Source organism: Ornithorhynchus anatinus, chromosome X3 (assembly GCF_004115215.2).
Source record: "Ornithorhynchus anatinus isolate Pmale09 chromosome X3, mOrnAna1.pri.v4, whole genome shotgun sequence".
NCBI classification, from domain to species: Eukaryota; Metazoa; Chordata; class Mammalia; order Monotremata; family Ornithorhynchidae; genus Ornithorhynchus; species Ornithorhynchus anatinus.
The window spans coordinates 8749918-8777797 of record NC_041751.1 but is presented as its reverse complement, the minus strand read 5'-3'; the positions used below and the strand labels follow the sequence as shown (position 1 = coordinate 8777797).

The 27880-nt window shown below is 40.9% G+C and overlaps 1 protein-coding gene across 1 annotated transcript in view; it reads left to right on the top strand.

Annotated features, from left to right (window-relative positions):
* SEMA5A (semaphorin 5A) overlaps positions 1-27880 on the top strand; it is a 366908-nt gene that overhangs the window by 217649 nt on the left and 121379 nt on the right. The window contains 4 exon segments of the mRNA XM_001519071.3: positions 2629-2842; positions 15176-15461; positions 20130-20265; positions 24538-24742. Coding sequence (XP_001519121.2) covers positions 2629-2842; positions 15176-15461; positions 20130-20265; positions 24538-24742 — 841 coding nt within the window.

The window sequence follows — 27880 nt, the reverse complement described above, 5'->3', positions numbered from 1 at the left end:
ATGCTCAGTTTACTCATGTTGCACGCGATTATCTGCTCACTGTTGCCATTTCTGGGCAGAGAGTTTTGATATTATATCATCCCGGTCTCTTTGGTTTACCTGGTGTCTAGGTGTTCAGTCTGTAAAGAAAATAATCATATGTTGTCTTGATTTCAGGCTGTCCAAATCAAAGGTTTTTAGCCAAAGAATATTTATTGAGTGATTACTTTGAACTGAACAGTACATTAACCTCTTGGAAAAGTGGAATAGAGTTATCTAAAGAAAATCTTATCGAGACAACTAATTTTTCACCTTAGTAAAGGGCACGATCACTTTAATTGTTGCAATCCACTGAAAATCAAAAAAACTTATTTTAACTCACGGTTTTGATCTATCAGAGTTTTTTTTCTGAGAGATGCTAACAAGCTTTGAGTTTTGTGTCATTTGTTTTCCCCCGCACCAGCTTCTGTTGAAGGGGCTAGAAGCAGGCAAAAAGCAGGAACAGAAGTCAAGGGACTAGGACTGGGGAAGCAGACAACTGGATAATCAGTAGCCGAGTTTTAAAGAGCTGCCCAAATTCCAGGTTGTTTTTTTTAATCATTGTGCATCTTGTAAAGATCCTCGTTCTAGCACATTGTTGACATTCTGAAGAGCCAAAGACCTAGTAATTCAGATGCATTTCACAAGGCAGAATGCAAAAATACCAGTGTCTCTCTTTCCTGCTTAGAGTTTGGAGAATGTAATTATGCTCTCGAACACGTCGTCGTGAAGTCTCATAGCCAGATTTGTTGGCAATAAATGGAGATATGCTTAAATAGACTGAGTGATTCAAATGGGAACTCAAAGAGAGGTTTTAGGAGCTTGCTTCTTGCTTGAGTGAATTTGAGAAGGCCAGCTCACCAGCACAGACTTAAGCAGTCATTTTGTCTTATTAAAGCAAGGCATTTTTCATTCTTTTCAGTATTTTGGGGGGCATGAGGCAAACTGGCAGGGATCAGGGGTGCCCTTGGCAGGAGAAATTACACATGTAGGCCACGCCATGAAAATTTCAAATCCCTCAGTAGCTGGGAGAACCCAGAGCTGCTGTGGGAATTTCGTTCAACTGGGATGACCCTGGAGAACTTGCTTTGGTCTACAGGGGGTGTGCTCTTGGCCAAGTACGTCTACCTTGCCCACTGATGCCTGGTCCTCTTCCAATAACCTCTTGAGGGTCCTGGTGGATTTAGGTAAGTTCCTAAAATGTCCAGACACCCACTGGAGTATAGCCCAGAGGCTCCACGTCTTCAGAATTGATGGTATCTTTTCTGTACCCATTTCCAATTACGGGGAGGTTTGTTATACCCCAGATTTTCCCAAGATGCTGTACACTGGCAGGTTCTTGGTGCAACAGATGCCCATCAAATCTGGTGAAATATCTGTCAGTTGTTTCTGGGATGTAAGGAGATTGAGTGATTATCTAATCATCATCATCATCAATGGTATTTACTGAACACTTACTGTTTGTAGAACACTGTACTAAGTACTTGGGAGAGTACAGTAGAGTTGGCAGAGACATCCCCTGGTCACAACAAGTTTATGGTCTAAAATCAGTAGTATTTATTGAGCGGCTATTGTGTGCAGAACACTGTACTAAGTCTGCGGAGAGTACAGTGGGATTATTAGAATGATCTGTGCCCTAAAGAAGCTTACACTCAGTCGATCAGTGATTCAGGGCTTGGGAGTCAGAGGACATGGGTTCTTACCCCGGCTCTGCCACCTGTCTCCTATGTGACTTTGGGCAACCCACTTAACTTCTCTATGCCTCAGTTACCTCATCTGTAAAATGGGGATTAAGACTATGAACCCCACTTGGGACAACCTTGTATCTACCCCAGTGCTTATAACAGTGCTTGGCACATAGTAAGAGCCATAACAAATACCATCATTATTATTAGAATAATTATTTATTGAGTGCTTACATAGGATCTCATTTTTCTAACGTTTTCAAAAGTAAATTATAAAGATAAAATCTTAACATCTGGTTGATTAAACCTGTTATTCTGATCCAAATTCAAAATATATGTGGGATTTTACCAAGTGTTTCATAAACCCATAAGGTTGGGAGAACGTGACCACACCAAATTGTCACTTTGTTGCCCTGGGCAGAGGAAGCCTCCCCAGATAATTAATTATCTGGTACCTTTCTCAACAGGGAGGGTTTCCTATCGGGGATTATTCCTTTGCATTCATGGTTTAGCCTATAGGTCCCTTGTGGGACAGGGATTGTGTCTGAGCTAGTTTTATTGTATCTATCCCAGTACTTAGTGCTTGCACTTACTTAGTAAGTGCTTAAGACACACTACAGTTATTATGATTACTTTTTATTATGGTTCCAAGGGGAAGATACATGGGAATTAATTTTTAATTAAAGAATTACATGGAAAGCCATGTTTCCTGCTTCTCTTCTCCACTTCCTGGGTTTATGGTCATCCTGCACTTCAGCCCACTGCTCCCCAGTTGTTGATTGGCCAGAGTTCCTTAGAGAGTGACTTGTGTGCCCTTTGAGCGAACGTGCTCCTAACTCGATTCTCTTAGAATTCGTAGGGTCCGGTATTAATGGAAAGTGTATTTGCCCCCCCCCCCTGTATTTTTCCCTTCTCCTTCATGTAGCTAAGCAACTTGACTGAGATCCACGATCAGATAAGTGGCATGGCCCGTTGCCCTTACAGTCCTCAGCACAATTCCACCGCCCTCCTTACATCCAGTGGGGAGCTGTATGCTGCTACGGCCATGGACTTCCCAGGAAGGGATCCTGCCATTTACCGGAGTCTCGGGATCCTCCCTCCTCTGCGCACGGCACAATACAACTCCAAATGGCTCAATGGTAAGCTTCAAAATCACTAAGAACTGTAGATCCCATTCTGTACAGCACCTCTAATAAGGAGTGCGACGGTCTGCCCACACTTTACTACGTGAAATATTGAAATGTGGATAGTTTACTGCTTCCGTTAAATGCACTCGAATCCTAATCAGAGAAATGGAAGAAAAGGGAAGTGAATGAGATATTGTCTACTCTGCAAGCCACAATGGTCTGAAAGAGTTTTGCAGAAAATTTCTGTAGTCGTTGACTTGGAGCCTTTCAACTTTTTGCAGGGCAGTTCAATTGTAGATTTATATGTTTGTTGTGTTGAAACCATGTGTAGACTCGGGTTTGGTCAGTCTTAATATTTTTATTGATATTGAGGAAATAGAACAACCAGCAAGTGAGTGAGCTTTGCGGGCATCACTGTATTAATGAATGCAGCGGATTCTTGGGCAGATGGAGAAATCCTGCAAATGAATCAGAAAAATGGTCAAGAAACAACGCAATGAGAGTCACTGTTCTGCTTGAGAAAACACAGGCTAATAAATCTAGAGAGGAAAAGCCTAGCAAAGAGGCAACAATCCCTTTCACTATCAGTCTTTGACTCTATCCTGAAATATTGCATTCATTTAGAACCATCTCTACATCAGAAAGATATAGATAAATCAGAAAGAGTTAGAGAGGAGCCAACAACATGATTAAAGGAGTAGAGGAAGAATTATGGGATCTAAGAAGTTTGTTTAAGCAACTCCAGAGAATATGCCCAAGGCAAAAGAAAAAAGAAAACTATTTTGGCCCGACTGAAAACGAGAGGCCATTGAATAAAGGAAAACATAGACTCTGTCCTCATACTGGCATCCATTTTCTTCAACCTTCAGAGAACGTTTCAAAGCCTAGATATTGCTAGGGGTTACTGGTTAAGAACTAGAGCTGAGTCAGTCAAAAGAGGATGGAGGAGTTTGGGGGCACCTTGAATGTTTTGGAAATGATGGGAGCCGTGGGGGTTGCATTACAAAGTTATGCATATTCAATTCATTCAGCTACATAAATCCTTTGAATAAGCCACTGCAGTTTGCTTTTGTGGAAAAGGGAATATCCTAATTATCAGTTGCTTCTATTAAGTTGACTAGCTGTGAGTTTGTATCCAAGGGGAAAAATGAAATGTTTCCCCAAACAGAATCGTTTAACTAGATTTTTACTATTAACATTATCACTGTTAACTGGTGTCCGCTGTACCCACAGAAGTCTCTATCGATGTTTTGGCCTTGGAGCTCCTGTCTATTTAATTCTTAGCTGCTTTTTTTTCTTCTTTTTGAGCATAGGTTTCAACTTTACAAAATGATAAGACATGTAATTAGAACTTGTTGAAAGTCAATCTAATAAATAGAAGATCCCGCCCCCCCCCCCCCCCCCCCCCCCCCCCCCGAAATGGGTTTTCCTTGAGAACACCAGGCTAAAATAATTCTGGTCACTATGTTCATTGTGGTGGTTATCTCCACTCACATTTGACCAACCACCAGCAGTAAATCACGTTCACAGGGACAAGCATCCCACCAGAGAAAATCCTATTCTACCAAGATCTGTGGGAATTGAACAGATAACACAGTAAAATACCCTGCACATTTTTCAACTCCCTGAAATGGATGCTCACTATTTTTAAATTCTTGCTGGCATCCAAACTGGTAATGGTAATTTCAAGGAGAGTGGGTGAGTGGGACCCATTCAGGATTCCATGTCTTTGCCTGTAGAACCTCAAGATGGGTGACCGTGGGGAAACTGGACACTGGGAAAGTGACCAGGCAAGTCACAGAGCTGGGATTAGAACCCAATTTCTCTGACTCCTAGGCCTATGCTCTTTCCGTTAGGCCACACCGCCTACTCACTCTTACCCACTCCTGATCCAAGAGATGTACGTTCAGGTCACCTCCCACCCTCTCTCAAGCAAGCAAAGTTGTCATCGGGGCAACTGGCCATTCCATGGCTAATCCATTACAAACAATCCATCAGTTCTCTGTCGACCATGGTGCCAATTTGGACCCTACCTTTAAGCGCAAAGCAAGACCCTTCGTTGTTAGAATCATTTGCTGCATTCAACCAGCTTCAGAGAGGGATTCTCCGCTTCCAGACAAATCACTTTCTGCCTCCTCTTGTTGAATGAAAGGGCATTTCTGGGAGGTGGTATGAAGAAAAGAGCCCCCTTTCACATCATGGATAGCCTGACCATCAGAAATTCATTGTTTCTGAGCTTCATGTGGGACAGGAACTGTGACCAGTCTGATTAACTTGTATCTACCTCTGTTCTTAATAGAATGCTTGGCCCATAGTAAGCACTTTTAACAGGTGCCATAATAATGCAAGGATTATTTCCTTTGGAGAGGAATAAGAGAGAAGCTGGAACTCAGTTATTTTGACCTACCAGCCTGCTGTCTCTCAGAAATTTATCAGAGAACCAGAATGGAAAATCATCAGAAATGCCTTACGTTTGGCTGCAAAAAGCATTTGGTGCCGAGTGTGTGGTTCATCCTTTTTACACTCAAAGTTAAGGAGCAGTTTAAGATGTTTCCTACAGCTTCCTGATGGAGACTTGCCTCTTAAAAATAGCTCTTTCATTCTTTCTCTACTAGTTTTGTGGGAAAGATAAAATTACGGATTTCTGATTCTCCTGAAGCAAAGCTAATTGGTTAGGCTCCTGTTGTCATGGGGACTTGGAAAAACCAGGGAGAGCAGAGGAAGGGAAAGTTGTGGCTTGGGTGACGGAGCGATAGACAAAGGTTCCTGAGCGAGATTATCTAGTTCAAACCCAGCTTTCTAAAATGGAACAAATGTTAAGAATAGTACATCAGAGAGAGTCTGTCTCTCTGCCCAGGGACTCCAGTTCTCCCAAAGTTGCTGGCACTCATATTTTATTTAAATACTGCATGACACATGGAAGACTCAGGAAGTTTGAATGTGTAGGACTTCAGATGGGGATGATAATGTAAGCAAAATGTGTAGTAGGTGCTGCCTAGCAACATTTTTCACAGTCTTCCAGCTGGGTGATGAATGAAAATGTCTGCCTTGTGCTGATGTGTCACTAACACTGAAGTGGCTGATGCATTATTGGTGTGCAATCTTATCCTGAGCTAACAAATGAAGGAATTGAAGTTGATTGGCTTCAAAAATGTTATCCCTTTAGCCTATGTAACCTTTTGATTTTGGAAAACCAATAGTTAATAAGTTTGGTGTCAGGTACAGTGATCTAATGGGTCAAATGCTAGAGAATATAGAAGACCAGAGAGTTGCACATTTCATTTGAATTGTTGACCCGGTAACTTGCCCATAAGTAAGAGAGATTATGAGGTAGATGTATATGGAGGGGCATTAACTTTTTCAGGTCACCAGAGTACTGTTTATTGCATTTATCTGAATTAAAAATATTTCTCAGATGCCAGGCTCAATCAGTCTGCTGCACTTCCTTACAGGTGTGCTAAACTCAGTGTTCCTTAGGTCTGTGAGGCCTTTGAACTATTATGAGGAGCTCATCCCAGTTCACTATTCTTAGATACCGCACTTCATATGTATTTTTGCAAGGAATACTAAAAATGGAACTTTAATCTTAACAATTATATCTAAAGTAGTTAGGCGTCCACTAAAAATTTTTATGAGAACAGTTACTGAGTATTTTATCTGTCTCTTTCATATTAACGAATATTGTCAAGGAGCAGTATTATCGGTCAGCTGTAACAACCTTCAACAGGTCTTTACAGAATTAGAAAAAAAAAAATCCTAAACATTCCTCTGTTTCTCCTCCAGTCTTTTTGGAATCAAAGCCATGAGACAAGTGAGGCAGCAGTACTTTTCTGGTTCAAGTTTTTTCTAGGGACTCTCCCTTTCTTAGGAATTCCCCTAAGCAAGGAATAAATGGTCCAGACTCTGGAGGATTTTGTTAGACATTTCAGTGATAGACTGTTAGAGAGGTAAGCAAGAGAGATTTTTTTCCTAAGGTGAGAATGAGGAGCAAGATAGAGAGGGTGGATTTGGGGTATCTAGTTGCATATGTCTTAGTCTGTTGTTCTTAGGGCTTAGCCCAGCTAAACAATGGTGTAGCTAAATTTGGCCTGGACTGCAGGGAATATTCCCAGAAGTGAGTGATGTAATAGGGGGTGGCTCCAGAATTCAGAATGTGGCCCAGTTGCAATGAGCTAATATTCAGCTGGTGAGACTGGGGCACTGGGGAAGAGAAGGGCTAATTTAAGCAGGGGTCAAGTAGAGGTTTTTGTTTTGTCTTTCTGGTTTACTGTGGAGAAATTGAAGCCGAGATGAATACACTGAAAATCAAATGCAGAGAAGTGCTGGGCACAGAGTGAGTTGAGTCGAAATGTGTCCAACCTGAATATTTTTTATTTACCCCAGTACTTGGTAAATAGTAAGTGCTTAACAAGTACTATAATTATTATTGTTATGTGGAATTAGAAGACTGAGGACAGGTGTAACTTGATGTCCTGATATGAGGGTACATAGATCCCCTGCCTAATGGAAGACACTGCAAACACTTTATCAGGATTCTGTATATTCCTCCATCTTGAAGAGCAGCCTCTGTTTACAAAAGGACCATCAAGACCAGCGGAGAAGGACCAAATAAAGGAAGTGCAGAGAAGCAGGAAGAAATTGATCTTGTCCATAAGAGTTTTAGAGCAGTGGGTTCTAGAGATGAGCCCATTGCTATGTAAGCCATGTAAGAGGGTAGTCAAATACAGCATCAGATCTCTTCCCCCAGAAAGAAACTTTTCTGTTGACTCACCCACAGATGGGGAGAGCTTGACCACAAAGAAGCTCATCACTGTGGGGTGAAGTCTGAAATATTTTTGGTTGGAGGAGTAATTGTCAGAACTCTGAATTTGAAAAACTTGCTAAGACCTTGGGTTGCAAAGGATGCAGGTGTGTGAGGAGAGAGGGGAGGACTTCAAAAGAAGAGGGCGGAAGGATAAGAAGAGAAAGGCTTAGGACAATGGCTCTGAAATGTAGATTAGCAAGTAATAATAAAAATAATAATGGCATTTATGAAATGCTTACTATCTGCCAAGCCCTGTCCTGGGATAGATACAAGGTTATCAGATTGGACACAGTCCCTGTCCCACGTGGAGCTAACAGTTTTAACCCCCATTTTACAGATGAGGTAACTGAGGCACAGAGAAATGAAATGACTCACTCAAGGTCACACAGCAGACAAGTGGTGGAGCCAGGATTAGTACCCATGTCCTTCCTACTCCCAGGCCTGTGCTCTATCCACTAGGCCACGCTATTAAAAAGCTGGGCATTTCCTCACAGGGAAGAAGAGAAAGTAAGGGATTTATTAACTATCCCTGGCCAAGCTGATGAAAAATGAGCATGGAATTAAGAGGTGCACAAGTTTGGGATTCAAATGGGAAATGATTCTAAAAGCAGAGGTCAGAAGAGAATACAGTAATAATGCTTGCAGAGATAGGGGAAGTTTCAAATTGAGGAAAGCTTAGAATGACCCGATTTGATCTGTTTTGCCAGCCGGCGAGAAACCTTGGCTCTCCAAAACATTGTGTACTTTAGACAGATTATGTCCCTGAGTGCTGGCTTCCAAGAGTTTTATCTGAGAGCTTCCAAACAAACTGGCTGAAAGTCAATTTTTGGTGTTTGTTATCTCAAAAATCTCAGGTTTCTGTGGCACTGAGATTTTTGTTGTCCCATCATGGTGTGAAGTGTAACCTTTTGAAATGGAAAGGACCACAATTTATCAGTAGCCTGAACATTCCTAAAGGAAGGTTTGATTGCTATTTAGTTGACTGTGGACAAAACCCAAGGTTAAAATCAAGGTTGTTTTGGGGACAATTACACTTGTAGGATTTAATAGTATTATAAATGGAAAAACTGAAGCCTAGCAATTTAGCTGCTTTTTAAATCTGTCATTAGTGAAGGTCTTGCTGAAATCAAACCGTGCAACTCAGTTTATATATTATTATTTTTGCTGCTTTGGCAGAATGCGTTAATTACTAACTTTGCAGTAGTCTCTACTGAGGGTAGTCAAGCCCTATGAATCACAGTTGTGTTAGCAGGGCACAGTGTGATCCAGAGGAAAGAACACAGGCCTGGGAGTCAGAGGACCTGGGTTCTAATTCTGGCTCTGCCATGTGGCTCCTGTGTGACCTAGAATAAATCACCCAATTCTCTATGCCTCTGTTTCTTCATTTGTAAAGTGGAGATTCAGTCACTGTTCTCTCTCCTACTTAGACTATGAGTCCCATGTGGGTCAGGGGCTGTGTCTGAACCGATTATCTTGTATCTCCCCCAGGTCTTATAATCATCATCATCATCATCACCATCATTATTATTACATTGGTTAAGCACTTACTATGTGTTGATCACTGTTCTAAGCAAAGGAACTTGCCCAAGGTCACACAGCAGTCAAGTGGGATGGCCAAGATTAGAACCCAAGTCATCTGACTCCCAGTACCAGACTCTCTCCATTAAGCCACACAGCTTAGTACTGTGTTTGGTGTATAGTAAGTGCTTAATAATAATAATAATAATAATAATAATAATAATGTTGGTATTTGTTAAGCGCTTACTATGTGCAGAGCACCGTTCTAAGCGCTGGGGTAGATACAGGGTCATCAGGTTGTCCCACGTGAGGCTCCCAGTTAATCCCCATTTTACAGATGAGGTAACTGAGGCCCAGAGAAGTGAAATGACTTGCCCACAGTCTCACAGCTGACAAGTGGCCGAGCTGGAATTCGAACCCCTGACCGCTGACTCCCAAGCCTGGGCTCTTTTCTCCTGAGCCACGCTGCTTCTGTGACATTAACAAATGTCACAATCATTATTATTTTTGATAACGGCTGAGAGCTGCCGATAAAAAAAAACACAAAACAACACTTGGCTAGCAGGTGCTCCAGGCAATAATAAGGGGTAACAGGAAGGGTGGAAAGTAGGTGTTTGCAAGTGGGGCAAAAGAGGCAGCCAAGGCAGAGCCCTGGCCATGTACCACTCTGTGACCTGGATCTCTGTGGCCTAGAGCAACAGCCCCCACTATGGGGAAGAGCCAGCCCCTAAGGCGCTTTCCCCAGCTACTCACCACCAGCCACACCCAAAATGAAAAGAGGCATAAGTGGCCCATGAGCTGCTGGTCAGCCAGCCCTGATTTGAGCACTTCCTATGTGCAGAGCACTGTTCTCAGCGCTTAGGAGAGTACAATGTAGTCACAACTTCTCTGAGCCTCAGTTCCCTCCTCTGTAAAATGGGGATTAAGACTGAGATCCCCATGTGGACAGGGACTGTGTTCCACCTGATTAACTTGTATCTACCCCAGTGCTTAGAAGAGTGCTTGGCACATAGCACTTAACAAGTAACATATTTACAATTACTATTAAATTGGCAGACCCATTCTCTGCCATTGGATCTTACAGAAGTCCTTTCTTAAAACCACGTCTCTATATATTGAAACATAGAACATATATAGCTACCCAGAGAGCACCCACAGTTCCATAAACTGTTGGATTCTAGTGTTACAGAAGCCTTGTGAGAATTCACCAATTGACTCCGTCCCTTTTCCTCGTCATCTCCCATGCCTAGAGGTCCATCCCTCTCATTCCCAACTTGCATTCTTCCGGACCAAAAGTACCACTTAAGCACTGATAGAATAGGTGGACTGAATTAAAGTATCAAATATATTCTGCTTGGCAAGAATGGGACTACAATTTCATCATTATTCAATTCTGAAATTTTCCAATGACAGATAAGTTGAGGACCATCAGTTGAAGTTCTGTAAACATATATATCTCCGTTGTCAGAGAAAGCCAGAACATTTGGCTTCTGTGCACAGGCAAAATTGACATAGGAAGTAGAGGTCCTTAAAACAGTAGCACTGAATCGCTCCAGTTCTGCAATCTATGTTACCAAGGTGTGGTGTTCTTTAAAAACTTCCCCTACCCCCCAAACTCCCCCTCCCCGTGACCCCCACCCGCAAACAATACTTCGGTATTGAAAATCATTGAGGACTAAATCCCTATCAAAAGCAGCCCCAAGTCTAACCCTCTGAATTACTTGGAATCAATTTCCTGCACCAAGATTCACTAAAAATAAGGATGCTGAAAATAGACAGTGGCTGCTTTTATTGCATTGAGATTGCCTGAGGCCAAATATCATTTCACTAGCTGGGGGGCTTCACTTGGCAGCTACAATATTCTTATTCTGACATGCAGTAGAAGTAATCTTGATGGGTGGTTGGAAGTGTGGGAATGGATGTTTAGGTGATTTGAAAAGGCTGAAAAGCAATAGCCTTGGAGAGCATAAAGGATTCTATGGCAAAGTTTGAAGCAGAAAAACTTCATAACTGAAATATCCCTTTGGCTGGAGTAATCAGCTGGTTTGGGCTGAGAGACTGGTTGCGGCCAACTCAAATATACTTAACTCATTAAATGGCTGAAAATGTCTGATGTTGTTTTAGAATATCCTTCACCACTTCTAAATTTATCATGATTTCCATACCCTGAGATTGATATTGCAGTTTTTATTCCAAAGGAGCTTTGGCAGTGCTTGTAATTCAGATGAGAATTGCACTCCTGCAGGTAAATGTGTATAAGGTTTCTCTGCTGAGCTGCCAGTTTGCCCTTGTTGTACAATGTTACAACTTCCTGCATTTCTACTCTTGGGTTGCAGCCTATTTTTTCATGTGGAAAGAAAAATAAATTGGATAAATTATTGTTTTTACTCTAGCAATTTTTCTAAATGCACCCTCAAATAGCCCATTTGACCTGTATTTCAAATTTCCTCTTAATAATATAAGAAAGGGTTTAAGGTTTGCAATTCATATATTTGGCTTCAAACATAATAGCAAGCCAATTGTTATTTTATTTTATTTTTTTTAGTTTTCAGTGAACCCTTTCAGTGTCTGTGGCCAGCCCCATAATGAGAAAACAAGAGAGGACATTTGGAAAGGGAATGCTTATACAAGCTTTTTCTGAAGTGCCGTACTATTTTTCATTTTCTTTTTATCCTTCTAAGTCTTATTAAGCCCGATCACTCAACTTCAGACAACAGTGTTGTGACGCTGAGAATCATTTCAGGGACTTCATTGGAAAAGAATGAAAAAAAAACCTAACACAATCTCACTGTGTTTGTTGAATCCTTTTCTATCCCTAAGAGCAGTCACTGAGAATGTTTTCATCCTGTAGAAACTCAGGAAAGAAGTTGTGGTGCCTGTGTTAATGAGGAAATAAAAGAATACATCGGTGTTCAATAAAAGTCAACAGCTATCAGCAGGAGACAGAAGAGCAATCACTAAGCTAGGAAGACTTCAGGCTAAGTGGAGAAGTCCTTTTGTTTTTTTAAAGATATCCATGCAGTCACCAAGCAGCTGCTCAGAGTCCCAAAACCTCCACTGTTATGGACCAACTTTCCCCCTCGTAATGTATGGTCACTGCTAGGCACAAATCCAGACATTTGAGGTTTTTTGGATATTATAGAAAAACTACAATTGACTGAACTCATCTTGTGTAGAAAGGCAGTAATTTTCCAAAAAAAAAACCAACCTTCTCTTTACCTATACTCCATACTATAACCTCAAGAAATAAAGCATGTTATTGGCATTTGCAGAACTTGAGCCTACATTTTGAAGTTTCAAGAGCAGGGCTTTTATTTATTTTTAAAACCAGTTCTCTCTTCCCTGTGGATGGTGAGCCTCATAAGGCACAAGGACTATTAATGATTTGATTGTGCTGTTTGCCTTGTGACCTTGGGCAAGTCACTTCAGTTCTCTGTGTGTCAATTACTTCATATGTAAAATGGGAATTAAGTCTGAATAAGACTATGCGTGACACCTAATAAGTGCTTAACAAATACCTTCATCATCATGTTCCAGGCACTGTACTAAGCACTGAGGTAGATACAAGCTAATTAGGTTGGACACAGTCCCTGCCCCACTTAAGGCTCATGGCCTTATCTCCATTTTATAGATGAGGTCACTGAGGCACAGGGAAGTTAAGTGACTGAACCAAGGTCACCCAGCAGACCAGTGGTGGAGCCAGGAGTAGAACCCATGTCCTTCTGACTTCCAGACATGTGATCTATACACTAGGCAACACTGCTTCTCTGCTGCCTACCAGTTACCATGCCAACAGTTTTTTGTCCAGATATTCACAAAGGTTTCAAACTTCATTTAATTTACTCAAATATCTTTATACTCTGTTATTACCTCTTGCCTGTAATTTATTTTGATGTTTCTCTCCCCTGCTAAATTGTAAGCTCCTTAAAAGCAGGAATCATATCCCTTCCGGTGTTGTACTTACAGAGTGCTTAGTTCAGTGTTTTGCACACGGTAAGTGTTCAGTAAACACCTTGATTAATTGATGCAGGTTGTAGTATGTTATGGGAAAAGTTGAAGAAGAAGATAGAAATGAAAAAGTGACCCTAAACTTCTGGAAATTAGCTTGAATCCCCATATCCTATAAATATAGGTCCCAATATGAGCTTTTATACATTTAGTTATGAACAAAATGTCTCATATTGCCCAGCAAAAGAAGAGTCTCTTTAAGAGCCATTCATTCACCTCTGTAAGTTTGAATTACATACCTAATATCTAGGAAAATATGAACTCATTCATCCTAGAAAGTGCTACCTTTCCTTTCAAAATCTCCAATGTGGCCTGACATTTTTTCCCCAAGGAGAAAAGAAATAATTAAGATTGGGAAAAAGTAATTGCTACAAATGCCTTAACTCCCCTGAGCTAGGACGGATATTAATGCAGCACGTGCCCCAAGAATGGAAAAGGCTCTCACTGACTTTCAGCATAGGGTCACAGTTGTAAGCAGCTCAAAGGGCATAATTTACGTGTTTCTAAATTGTACATAGAAGAAAAAGTTGGGCAAAACCCACTGCTTTTCTTTTTGCGGTTTCAAAAAATAGATCTTCCCGTTCCCTCAGTTGTTTTTAAGCTAAAGCTCTTATCATTTTCCCCTCATTTTAAGCAGAGTGCATAGTTTTCATATTTATAATAAAGCTGCATTCAAAAACTTTCCAGATGTGTGCTTATACTGATGTTTTGGGTTAGCAGTGCAAATGACAGGTTCTGGAAGTCAAATTGTCATTTAGACGTACTGCCTTTTCTTATGAGGGGTTTTTCTCAAGAGAATTACTTTGTTTTGCTGCACACCATTAATGAATATTGACTCAAATTGAAGCAAACCTTTCTCCTGTGCAAAAGGAGTAAATAACGAATCCCCCAAATGCTGAATCATTTTTTTCTGTCTTCATAGTATTAAAGCAGTTTGTAAGGATAATGGGGTCTAAACTCATTCGTTATATGATAATGGAGGTCCAAGGTTATCCTTTACATCCATTACAGGCTAATAGAAACAGTGAATAAATATGTTACCAATATAAATTAAAGTCTTGCAGTGCGGAACACCTTCACCCCTATTAGTCTGACGTGTCTAGATTGTACTTTTGAGTAGTATTCATGTCTTCAAACAATATAAATTTGTTAGAAATGTAATTTAAAATGGACGTAGTAAAAGCTGAAGAATATTTTTATTGATTTAAAACTGAACAATGTTCCTCTTTAATGTGTTCCTTCATTGAGACCCCTCATTGCCATTTGTTGAAGTTTGCCGCTTTGATCTTCCCAGTGTCTCGCGAATCCATACTTTCTTTCTCTGCAAGGTGCTATGTGTATCTCTGAAGACTCCACCCAATGTTTCCTTTGTACTTGAGAGCATTTCTATATGAGCACACTCAGTAAGAGTGCAGAGCCTAGACACATCTGTGGGTATGCACCCTCTCCCCCCAAACCTTTGACCCCTCCAGCAACTGTCCATGATACAGGTGTATATCACATATTGTTATTTTTATCATTACTGTCATTTTTCCATGAATTTTTGAAAAAAACCTTGAATTTTTCATTGTTTGGTGCATTGTCAACAACGAGTGTCGGTTCCTGGCCCAGTATTTGAAAAGGAAAGGGAATGTATTTTCTAAAATACACTATAAATCTCTCCTGTTTTTGTGATTTTTTGTGGGGAGGCAGCATTAATGTCAGGTTAACTTGGTCTCTTGATTCATTATAAATCATCAGGAGTGGAAGTCATTCACATGATGTCCCATAATCTAAAACTTATGCTCAGCAATTACTAGTCCTGTACTACATTTATTCATGGTGCTCATAGTGCTAGCTAATTGAAAGTAAATTTAGATATGCTGCAATTTCTCCATATTAGCAAATGAAAAGTAAGTGCTATTTGGGTATAATGAAGGCGTACGTTAATTGAACTAGAATGCATAGTTTTAAGTTCAGATAATAGCATGACAGACAGAATTGTTGACAAAATTTTTCTTTCTTATTATTTACAGAGCCAAATTTTGTGTCATCTTATGACATTGGGAACTTCACTTACTTCTTCTTCCGAGAAAATGCGGTGGAGCATGATTGTGGAAAAACCGTTTTCTCCAGAGCCGCCCGTGTCTGTAAGAATGACATCGGAGGTCGATTTTTGCTGGAAGACACCTGGACTACATTCATGAAGGCTCGACTGAACTGCTCCCGACCTGGAGAAATTCCCTTCTACTACAATGAACTGCAAAGCACCTTCTTCCTTCCAGAACTGGATCTGATCTATGGGATCTTCACTACTAACGTGTATGTAACCTCAAACCATTATTTTTCTCTGTTGTTTTACAGAAAGGAATCTGTTCTGATTTGCTTTTATGCTCTTTAAAGAAAATCTACTCCCTTCACTGGATAAACAGCTAGAAAATTGAGCCCCATGTGGGACAGGGCCTGAAGCCAACCTGATTATCTTGTTTTTTCCCATCGTTTTGCACAGTGCTTGATACGGAAGTGCTTAACAAATGCCACAATTTAATTAAAAGTCAAAATAGTTTCTTTCAGCATGGTCAATCAGTAGTGTTTCCTGAATGCATCATGAGTCAAAGTACTGTATTAAGCAATTGGGAGAGTTCGACAAATGTTTCCATGTTTTCTGTCCCCCAAAACCTTACAGTCTAATGAAGCCCAAGAAGATGCAACTTTTGGACTAATGCTGACAAGGGAACAATTAACCAATTGTTAAGCGTGCAAGAGCCTCCTCTTATACTGTCAGCATGTGTGACTGGAAAGAATTGACCTCTCTCTTTTTTGGAAGCTGAATTTTAAACTGCGTAGTCTCTCAGTCTGCAGCTGAATTTGTGGCATTTGCCAAAATACTGGGTGATTCCCCTTTCTCTCTCAAGTCATAAGAGTCTAAGCTAACTTCTGCTAGGATATGTACAGCACTCTATTATAATGTCCTGCTAAGGGACATCATAATAGAAGGAACATATTTTAAAAAAATGTGATCTCTCCAGAATTATTTTGGAACTCATTTCTCCTGTGAAAATTCACATTTCATCAGCCTCAAGCCTTTTGGCGATCATTTACTTGCATTGCTTAAGTGGACATTTAATAGCCTGGTATGTTTGCTTCCCACTCCTCCAGTGCAGTGTGACCAATTCTTAGGATGGAGGGCATCTCGGAGAGTCAGTTCCACAGCGTCAGTTTAATTAAAAGTATGCAAAAGAATACTTATGAAAGGTTGTTTGTGGAGGGACATTGTATTTCCTTCTGAACTTTTAGACTGTTTGGGTTAGGGAAAGTGTATGCAATTTTCCTGTTCACTCGTTTACTCTCTTATTCTGCCTAATTATATCATCTGGCCCCTGAAATTTATCTCTATTCATAGCTTACAAGCTATGTGCCTTTACAAGCCTCACCACAATAATTTCCTGGGGGCTCAAAATAGTAATTAACTGCGCAGTTTTCCTCAAGACTGCCAACATTGTTCATGATTCTTAGTGCAGAAGCTAGTAAGCTATAGCTTCATGATTGGATCACCCAGTTTTCCACCTGGTGGCCATATGCCGATTTGTTCTAGGGATTTTAAAAGGGAAGTCCAATGGACATTTCTCAACAAAATGGCTATGACCCTGGCTCGCTGTGAGGGCAGTCCCTGAACTTGAACCTGATGCCACTGTTGCTTCTGTTTGTTGTCTTGCATTTTTGGACCTCTAGGATTTGAATGACATTTCTGAGAAGCAGTGTGGCGTAGTGGGTAGAGCACAGGCCTGGGAGTCAGAAGGACCTGAGTTCCAGTCCTGGTTCCACCAAATATGTGGGGTGTGATCTTGGACGAGCCACTGAATGGCTCTGGGCCTCAGTTATCTCATCTATAAAAATAGGGATTAAGAGTGTGAGCCCCATGTAGGACAGAGACTGTGTCCTACCAGATTGACTTGTATCTACTCCAGTGCTTAGAGCAGTGCTTGGCACATATTAAGTGCTTAATAAATACCATAATTATTATCACCACTATTATTATTTCTGAATTCTTTTAACTCTTCAGCTGCATTCATAATGTAGCTTTCCTTCCTGGGTTGCCTAGTCTACTGCACACACTTTTGTGATACTTATAGCTATTATGATTTTGATTAATATGGTAAGCACTTACTATGTGCCAAAGCATATTGTTAAACATGGGAGTAGATAAAAGTTCATCAGAACAGACAGCACATGGGGCTCACAGTCTGAGAGGAAGATAATAAAATGATGATGAAAAAAGTCCATTCACTGCTCTTCCTTCCAACAAGAATTCAGAAATGTCAGATCCCATAACCAAAACTTTCTTTTTGACTTTGTGTATCTAGCTACTCTATTTGTTAGTGATTGGACCACCCTACTCGTGAATTAGTTTCCTTCCCTAATAAATTCAAAACATATCCCTCTGTAGTTTCAAGAGGTTTGCTTTGTAAACACTTGTTTAACAACAGAGAACTGATAGAAATATACCTGTAAATAGTGGAAACTCTGCTTTCTTCAGTCTCTGGCCATTTATCTGGCATTTAGCCCTATAGGTGAACTCTGGGGTTTAAGTCCAGGAGCTATGGACCATCTTCTCATGTCCAAATGACCAATTCCCTTTGTTTCTTTTAAAACAAAATAAAACCTAAACAGTTGGACAGTAGGACTCCCCAAATCTGGAAAACTCAATTGCTTGGGTAAAAGTTGCTTGGTTGAAAGAGCAGTTTTTACCCGGATAAGTTAAAGTTAACAAGTTTAATCCAGGCTGATACTAATAGCTAAAGATTCCTCCTGAGAGGGACTGCTCCAGGACATATCTCTAACACCAGATTCTCAGTCCAACCTGGACTCTAGACTTTAAGCTCACTGTGGGCAGGGAAGGTCTCTCTCATCTTAGTTATTTCGTACTCTCCCAAATACTTAGTGCAGTGCTCTACATGCAGAATGTGCTCAGTAAATACTATTGATTGATTAATTGAAAAAATCTTAGATGTCAGTAATGCTTTGGGAAAATAGATTGTTTGAAATACCGTAGGATGTGAATTTTCCTTGTTACAGATAATGGAGTTCATTCAATCATATTTATTGACCGCTTACTCTGCAGAGCACTGTACTAAGCAGTTGGCAGAGTAAACTACGACAATAAACAGAAACATTCACATTATGTCGGGAGGTGCAAAGTTATAACTTGCCAAGAAAAATTCATCTCCATTTGCCCTTTATTCTGTGGAGTGCATTAGCTCGACACGTAAAAGAGTCAGGACTCCCAATTTCCCATAATGGTGGATTCCCAGGAGCCAGACAGCATCAATCTACCCAGTGGGACCAAGGAGACAAAGTGACCTCATGGATCCTTCCAGTGGTTGGGGGAATCTATGCCCAGGTGGTAGGCGGGAGACTCATCATTCTGCCATCCCCTGGCTAGTACAGGGATTTACCATTCCATAGGACTTCTTTCTGTAGTGGAAACTGTAACATGATCTCTGTTCCCCCCTCACTAAAGCGAGGAATTTGTAAGTGTGTCTTAGGCTTCTTGCAAGCCTTCAGGACAATCTCGTCCCCGTGGGAAAGAGGAATTAAGCTCAGGAATTAGCTTTATTTAGGGACCTATTACACACAATATATACAAATAGGTCATTTGCCCTAAAGAGAATTAGACTGTTTTGTGCCATTTCCTAGAAGCTGATCCTGTTAGGGAAGTGAGGAAAGCCAGTGGCAATTTGCAATAGCGTTCCTGGTGGGTATAGTCATGCCTGCTTGGGCTCAGTTCAATTGGCCCCATTTAACAGAATTTTCCAGGGGGTCCCAGTGAGGTCTGACCTTTCCCAGGCTGAAAATTAAATCTCCACAACAGAGACGCTCTTCAAATTCTTGGATGCTAAAAAGTCAAATCATAGTTCTTAGCTCGTCCTTGCCCTTGCTTACCATGCCATCATCCCGGGGCGAGTCTGGGCAGACGTCCCTGATCTCAAGGTTTGGCGAGCTGGCTCTGATTTCCCTCTAAGCTGGCTATGAAATTGCTTTCAAACTGGGTGGCGCTCTGTCAGGGGAATTTCCCCCCAATAGAGTAAACTCTCTATGGGGTGGAAATGTGGCATTTTACTTGCTTTATATTTCTCAAATGGTTAGTACAGTGCTTCGCACCCAGTGGGTACTATTACTGCTATTACTTCGCAAGGTTTGGGAAGTCAGGGAACATAGCTTCTACTCTCATCTATAAAATGCTCAGTACAGTACATTCCACCCAAATAATTGTATTTATTGAGCACTCAGTGCGTGCAGAGCACGGGAGTACTCAGTGCACCGGAGAGTACAGTATAACAGTTGATAGACAGGTTCCCTGCTTACAGTCTAGAGGGGCACTCAAATGCAGTGCTTTATATTTATGTGCTTAGGCAAGCCCCTCTGTCCACCGTTGAGGTGGAAAATTAAAGAAGCAGTGTTTGTGCTGTCCCTTGATGGGTCCCTTTTCCGCGTAGTCGTACCTAATCCCTTTACGGAAGGATGAAAACCAAAAATATGGGGCTAAAGTTACCAGTCTTTCTGCCAAAATAGGCTGAAGTAAGCTCAATTGAGCCCTTGGGGGGCAAATCTTGACCTACAGGAGAATACAGAGGTAAAAACTTTGTCTTTAGAAAACCTAGAGGCTTGATTCATCTCTATTCAAATCTTGCACTATCCTTTCCATGTTTCCCAGTGCACTGAGAGCTCTGGCAGGGACACATTTGATGGTTACCTGTTGGACAGTTTTTTGGGTATTTTTTTATGATTCCCAAGCTTGTTACATTACAAACAAATCCCTGCCTCCGGAATTTTATGTATTGTTTCCATACCTTTGTCCAGAAAACTAAAACTTATCCCAGGAGGTCATTTTGCAGAGAGTCACAGCGTCAATGGGAAGATCTGGGCTTCCCAGTGAGTGGATTGGCTGATGTCTTTTTCTCACACTGATTTTCTTGTCTCCACCCGTAGGAACAGCATAGCAGCCTCCGCTGTTTGTGTTTTCAATCTGAGTGCTATCACCCAAACTTTCAATGGACCATTCAAGTACCAGGAGAACTCTCGCTCAGCCTGGCTGCCTTATCCAAATCCCAACCCCAATTTCCAGGTAATTTCAGAGAAAATTGCATATTTTACTGCATTCTACTCTAGAAATGTTTAAGGTGTATATGTACAAAAAATGTAAACCAGAAATGGCTTGTGTAAGTAGTTCTGCTATCTGCCCCTCCCACGAATATCCCCATCTCACCCATCTTCCCTCTGCTTCCTCCTCAACATTCCAGACCCAACATCACTAAAATTGTGATCTTTGATTAGCAGACAGAAATGCCTGTGTCTTACTAAGAGATCGTAATCAAGTCCAAAATAATGTGAGAAGCAGCATGGTCTAGTGGAAAGAACAAAGGCATGGAAGTCAGGAACCTGAATTCTAATGCCAGCTCTACCACTTGTCTGCTGTATGGACTTGGGCAGTAACTGCTTAACAAGTACCATTAAAAATTGCTTTTAATTCATTCTGTTTTCCTCATTGTTTCTATACTTACAACACGAATCACCAGTTCAATGCAGGGAAACATTTTCAAACCCCTACTAAATCATTCGTCCTTAGAGGCCTTCCCTGACTAACCCCTTATTTTCTCATTCTTTTTTTCACTTCCTCTGAGTCATTTATGCCCTTTCATCTGTGCTCCTTATTACACGATGATACTCTACCTCAAACCCCGCAGCAGTATCTACCCTTATACTCTCTTGCTTCCCTCGTCTGTAATTTATTTTACTGTTTGTCTCCTCCTTAAGATCCTTGAGTCCAGGGATCGTGTGCCTCAACTCAATTGTGTTGTATAATAATAATAATAATAATGTTGGTATTTGTTAAGCGCTTACTATGTGCCGAGCACTGTTCTAAGCACTGCGGTAGACATAGGGGAATCAGGTTGTCCCACGTGGGCTCACAGTCTTAATCCCCATTTTACAGATGAGGGAACTGAGGCACAGAGAAGTTAAGTGACTTGCCCACAGTCACACAGCCGACAAGTGGCAGAGCTGGGATTCGAACTCATGAGCACTGACTCCAAAGCCCATGCTCTTTCCACTGAGCCACGCTGCTTCTCAACTCCCTTCTCAACTTCTCAACTTCTCAACTTCCTCAACTTCCTCAACTTCTCAACTCAACTCCCTGGGAGTTGTATGCTCCCAGGGGTGCTAAGAATAGTGTTCTGTACACAGTGAACATTAAGTAAATGCCACTGATTATTTATTTGTTAACCACTTACTAAGTGCCAAGAACTGTACTAAGCACTTGAGTAAATACAGTATGCAGTCATGAAAGTAGCTTTGAATTTTTACTCCCTAATCCATTTATTTCCAATGAAGCTGCAGTTATCGTGACACAGTTTTCCCATAATGCAAGATTCTTCAATAATGCAACAGCCACATTATTGAGGAAATTACTGTATTTTCCACATTGAACAGATAAGGCTAAGGAGTAAGGACTCCACCGATATCACAAACCAGTAGTTAGCCATGAATTTGGTACCCTAATTGTCTGTTTGGGTTTTGTGAAGCTTTATTTAGATTTTCTCATTAAAATTTTCATTAGCCTGGTGATGAGAGAAAATTCAAAAAAGGAGGAAGTTCACATGCCCTATATATCAGAACTGGCAGTTCAACAGGCAATAAACAAAATTTAATTTCCTCTCTTTTGAAGTTATGTGGATACAGTTGAGTATGCGATGAATAAAATGTCTCTATTAACCAAATGCTGATCCAAGTAGCACAGAGAGACTAAGACCATCCAAATCTCCCCATCTACCCCTGCGTAAAAAGTTATATCCTTTGAAGTCCTTTTTTACCAAGCTGTTAAATTAATCTAGGAAAAAAAGGTGACCATATAATAATAAATGTGAAAGGCCATGAAAGGGGAAAAAGTCACAGGGTTAAAAAATAAATGTAGAAGCTAGCTAAATTTATGGAACACTCTTAAGTTATTAATATTTTCAGTGCTAAAGGTTTTGCAGTGAGCTGAAAAACTATCCTGCAGCCCGGTAGGTCTAGAAAAGAGGTAATTGGTGGCTGCATCTACTCAGCGCCCCGTATCCATACGACAAATCACCTAACGTTCCTGGGAAGTGGGTATTCATTATTTATAATTCTGATGCCGTAATGCCTGGTAGCCTGCCACTTCCAAGAGGAGAAGTAGCAACACATGCAGTATAATCATTGAAGAAGCAGAAATGGGTCATACATTTCACCCAGTAGGTTTTCCAAAATGGAAAGTTACATGTAGGGGGCTGTGATGAGGTGGTGAGGGTGGCTCAGCACTGAAGTTTAAAAATATGACTTGGGAAGGGATTACAGTCCCAATTTCCAAACGTGGACTCAATTAGCCATTTAAGGAACAACCTTGATCCAATCTCTTTTGTTCTGATTTGAAGGAAATATTAGTTTGTTAAAATAAAAGTCTCCGGAGCTACAGTGTATGAGATTTGAACTTCTCATGAGACTTTGGAGTGTTTTATGATTAATTATTTTTAATGTAACGTGCAAAGATGCTCTCAAATGGGTAATCTACAATACTGGATATATTTGATGTACATTTAATAGAAAACCTTTTTAGGTACATTTAATAGAAAACCTATACGTTGTTGAGTTATTTGAAGGTTTTATTGATGCTCAAAAATAGTAGAGTGTAGTTTTATCTATTGAGGATTATAAATAGCATAACTCTATGTCTAATTTTAGCCAGTAAATTATTCAGATCATCGGTTCTGGGACTCGGTGACTCAGATTTGCTCTGTGATCAGTGGTCTTCTCTATTTAACAGGATCCTCTGGGAAATGTCTCAGTGGGCATAACTTGATATTTTTAAGATCTTGAAGATATGTCTTTCAGAAACATTGTGGCCACTCTGGTCACAAGAAGTTGGTCCAATGGAAATAATAGCCTATTATAGACTGAAGAGCATGTTTTTAATTTGAGTCTGAAAGCACTTTGTGGAGATACTCTGATACAGTAGTAGTGGAAATGATGGGTTGTCTTACTGTATCACCTCAAACGAAAGCATATATGATTATAATGCACTGAAGCATTATAAGATGAATTGGAATTTGTTAACATTTTGGATATTACCGTTGAAGTCTAGGCAAAAAGTTACGATTTTCTGGTTGTGACAGCTGTCTGTAAATTACCAACCTATAACAAAACACATCTTTCATATGTGGGGTATGTGTTGCCCTCTTCCATGCTATAAATGCTCTCCTGGGCTATTAATTCACCTTGATTTTAGGAAAGCAGTCTTCATTGGAGTGTGTTTATAAATTAAAGCTTTTAAAAAGCCATATATCTGAAATTTCAAGGTGTAAGAAATGGCTCTCCCACTTCAAACCTAATTATGCTGAACAGCAATCAATTTTAAGATGACTATTAAAGTTTTAAAGATTTATCATTCTTTTCCCTTCACTCCATGCCAGTTGAGGTTCTAGGCCTTCCTTCCCAGGTGTATCAAAAAGCTATTGCATCTGTTTTCTATAATCTTATCTGCCATATGTGTGCTTCCTTAATCGACACTCTAAATTTAAATCTCAGATGATCTGAAAGTGTGATTTTTTTCCTCCAATATATCAAATACCTGTCATAATGCTTTTCTCTCTTGATCCTAAAAAGCAATTTTTGCCCTACTGCTTATTACTCAAGTTATTCCACCTTAGTGAGACTCCCATCTGCTTGAACCTTTGGAAAACTGGTCTGACGGAATAGGGCAGACACTATTTTTCTTTACCATATGTGAATAATGTTGGCTCAAAATTATATCCTTTTCAGATGAAAAAAAAAAAAACCCTTTAGCTCTGTTTCCATGTAATCCATTTATTTTTGCTTTAGAGAGCCCCTGTGGGGAATGTAATAAATCCACATAATGTGCCCGAATACTGCATTTTGAATTTGGATCTCTGATTTCGCAGAAAGATGTGATGAAATGCATTTAGCCAAACAACTCCCTAGTGATGACCCTGCCACTGAGACATTATAGGGTGTATGTTATTTTTCCTAAAGTCAGCATGCCCTATTGTATACTCAGTAGTTTTGCTCTTATTCCATTGTAGTTGAGGTTCAACACTGTTCGAAAGAGATCACCCCCAACCCCTAAAGATGATGATGTGTCATACCTGAATGGTTTAGTACGTTTTGAATTTGGAACTTCAAACCTGGGAGTTAAACTAGAATGGTGGCCAGATTATTACTCTATCCAGTTTTAATTTTGGAGGCATACAACTGACCTCTCATTTAATTTCATCCACCTGTAGCACAGATCTCTTAATGTTTCACTTGGTAGACCCAACACATCACCAACTAAAAGTAAAATATTCTCTCGCCTAATTTGCAGTGTGGAACAATGGACCAGGGCTTGTATGTGAATTTGACTGAAAGGAATCTTCAGGATGCTCAGAAGTTTATTCTGATGCATGAAGTGATCCAGCCAGTTATTCCAGTTCCGTACTTTATGGAAGACAACAGCCGGTTTTCCCATGTGGCAGTGGATGTGGTCCAGGGCAAAGACATGCTTTTCCATCTCATCTATCTGGCTACAGGTATGAGCTTTCTATTCTTGACAAGATGCGGGTTGGGATTGTCTTCTTCCAATTCATTAGCTTTCGGTTTGTCTGCCTCATGCTCCTCTAGACTGTATACTCTTTTGGGCAGAGAAAGTGTCTTCCAACTCTGTTGCGTTGTACCGTTCCAGATGCTTAGTACAGTATATGCTTTTCTCCCTAGCCATGCCTTTGCCCATTTTCTCTTTTGGTCACCATCTCTCTTAGTCTTCCTTTGAGAGTTTTAATGATAGTAATGACAATAATATTAATGGTACGTGTTAAGTGCTTACTATGCCCCAGGCACCGTACAAACAAATCGGGTTGGACACAGTCCATGTCCCACATGGGGCTTACAGTCCTAATCCCCATTTTACAAATGAGGGAACTGAGGCACGAGAAGTTAAGTGACTTGCCCAAGGTCACACAGCAGACAAGTGGTGGAGCCCGGGATTAGAACCCAGGTCGGACTCTCGGACTCTTGCTCTTTCCACTAGGCCACGCTGAAAGGAGAATAACATCTTTGTTACCTTAACTAACATTCGGAATCATTTTATGAAGTAAGGAATTTTTAAATTTTACTTTTACTACTTTGGTGTAATGAAAGATTCTGCAGTGCTTCTTTGAGAGCACTTTAGAAACTTACTGTCCCGATTATGGTAGTGTAATATTCTGATTACTCCAGCAAATTTGCGCTCATGTCTGGGTTTATGATCTAGTGAGTATTCTGGGAGAATTCCCAAGGATGCATTTTGTAGTGGAAAGTTTAGGGAATCACAGTCACAGTTTCCAGTGACCTTGTTCAGTTTCTAAGGTAGCCACAATATCTCAGCCTGCCTACAGTGCATCTGAGAGAACCGTTGGGCTCCTTGCCCCACCGCCCCGCCATTTCTGTGCCCTCTCCCCTCCATCACAGATAAGCCCCAGCAGAAAAAGGTTCAACTGTGATAGTAATAATAAAAACAATAGTGGTATTTGTTAAGGGCTTACTGTGTTCCAAGCACTGGGGTAGATACAAGATAGGTTTCACATGGGGCTAACAGTCCAAGTAGGAGGGAGTGGGGGTGGGGATAGTGTTATGAGGAGAGAATCTGGAAAGATTTTTCTGGCTCTGACCTCATGCCTAGTTAAAATAATCCCTAGGTGACGTACCCCACACTGCAAGGGGCTGCCCCCCAAATGATACACTGCTTGTTCTGGGATATTTGAATATAGCTTAGAATCACAGTATGGTTTACAGTGACACCATCTTCCTAAAATTCATATCACAGCAAAGCCTCATGGTACCAAAAATAGCTTCAGGGAAATAAAGGCTTTAAAACCATTTAACAGCAATTTTAGTCCATTGTAAATGCAGTCCAAAATATCAGCATTTGTTGAATTACAGTTTATACAATGAAACCGTTCTCCGAATCAAATGTTTAAACATTGCAACCACAGACTACTTTGATTGCCAGAAATATATTTTGAATTATCTTATCGCTAAATTCCAATTGCTCCAGAATAGTAGAGAGATTAGATCATAATACAGTGGCGGAGTTGGAGATAGCCAAGCTCACAGAATCCCCAATCGAAACCACATTTTCAGATCTATATAGTAGTTGCAGTTGACATCTGGCTTGGCAAGAAAAGGCTCCAAGATTTCAAGGCTCAGTTCTCCAACCTCTTTAATCAACATCTATAAATCCTAAAGCCCGATCCTGGGACTAATAATAATAATAATAATAATAATAATATGGCATTTGGTAAGTGCTTACTATATGCCAGGCACTGTACTAAGCATTGGGGTAGATACAAGATAATCATGTTGGACACAGTCCCTGCCCCCACATGGGGCTCACAGTCTCAATCCCCATTTTATAGATGAGGTAACTGAGGCCCAGAGAAGTGAAGTGACATACCCAAAGTCCCACAGCAGACAGGTGGCAGATCTGGGATTAGAACTCACGACCTTCTGACTCCCAGGCACGTGATCTATCCCCTACACCTTGCTGCTTCTCAGTTCCACTTGGGCAGCTATCGTCTCCTCTTCCCTTCACCATCTAGTCAACAATTTTTACAACTGGAATCGGAAGATGCCGCTATGGGTGGAGGAATCAGGGAGTTGGACAGGATCGGCGTGACTCCAAAATCCCTCTGGATTTTAAGAGTGGGAGCGAGATGGGAAGAGAGGATGTAGAGTTAAAGTTGCTTTCCTCCCCTCTACCTCTCTCCTCTCTGGCTGTGAGTAATTCCTCGCTTACTCCATGCTTCAAGCAAGTAAGGAGGCCCACAGAGACCCCGAGGAGAGCAGCAGGTGGAAGTAGAGATGTGGCTCAAAACAAGGCATAGTTCGGAATGGCCATATACAGGTACCGGCACGTCGGGATATCCTGGGAACCCGATGGGCCCAACCGGGGCCCGGGGAAAAAGCGGAGTCATCCTATGTGGAAGAGGTGTGCTGCCTGGGACTGTTTATAGGACAGGCAGAATTTCAAGGGACCATAGATTCGGGAACACATAAAACTCCCGAGTCATAAATGATGCTCTTATATGTTCCACTTAGTTAGACAATAGTGCCTGACATCATCTCAGACCCCATCACTGCTCCTGCTCTTACTTGGCCATCTTTCTTTCTCTAGATAGGTAATTATGCTCAGCCTTTGTGCTAGGCTTGCATTTATGCCTCATTGACATACGACTTCCTAATAAACCAACAGACTGCATTCCAACCCTCTGATGGCACTTCTAGCCAAATAAATACACATAGCATCAGATTCAGGAGGAGGGATGGCTCCAGAGTGAGGGAGGTATAAAAATACTCCTGAGACCCTCTCAGTGGCTCGTATTCTACAGGCAATCTATCCCTCCCGGTTGCTGGTTAGGCTACCCAGATGCAAATTTTGACACCTGGCTTTTATTTGCACCTCCACTTCAAACACCTTGCTTAACTTCCTCAAATCTATAAAGTAGAAAGATACCCACCATTTAGCAGCCTCACAGAATATTCCCCCTCATTTTTATAACTTAACAATAGGCCTGTAAAAATAAATGAGGAAGTGGGAAAGAGTTTCAGCTCTTAGTAGCATTGTACTGTTATAAAAACATTACTTCTTGTTCTACTTAGTACAACTCAACAAGCGTTGGGAATTGTTGATG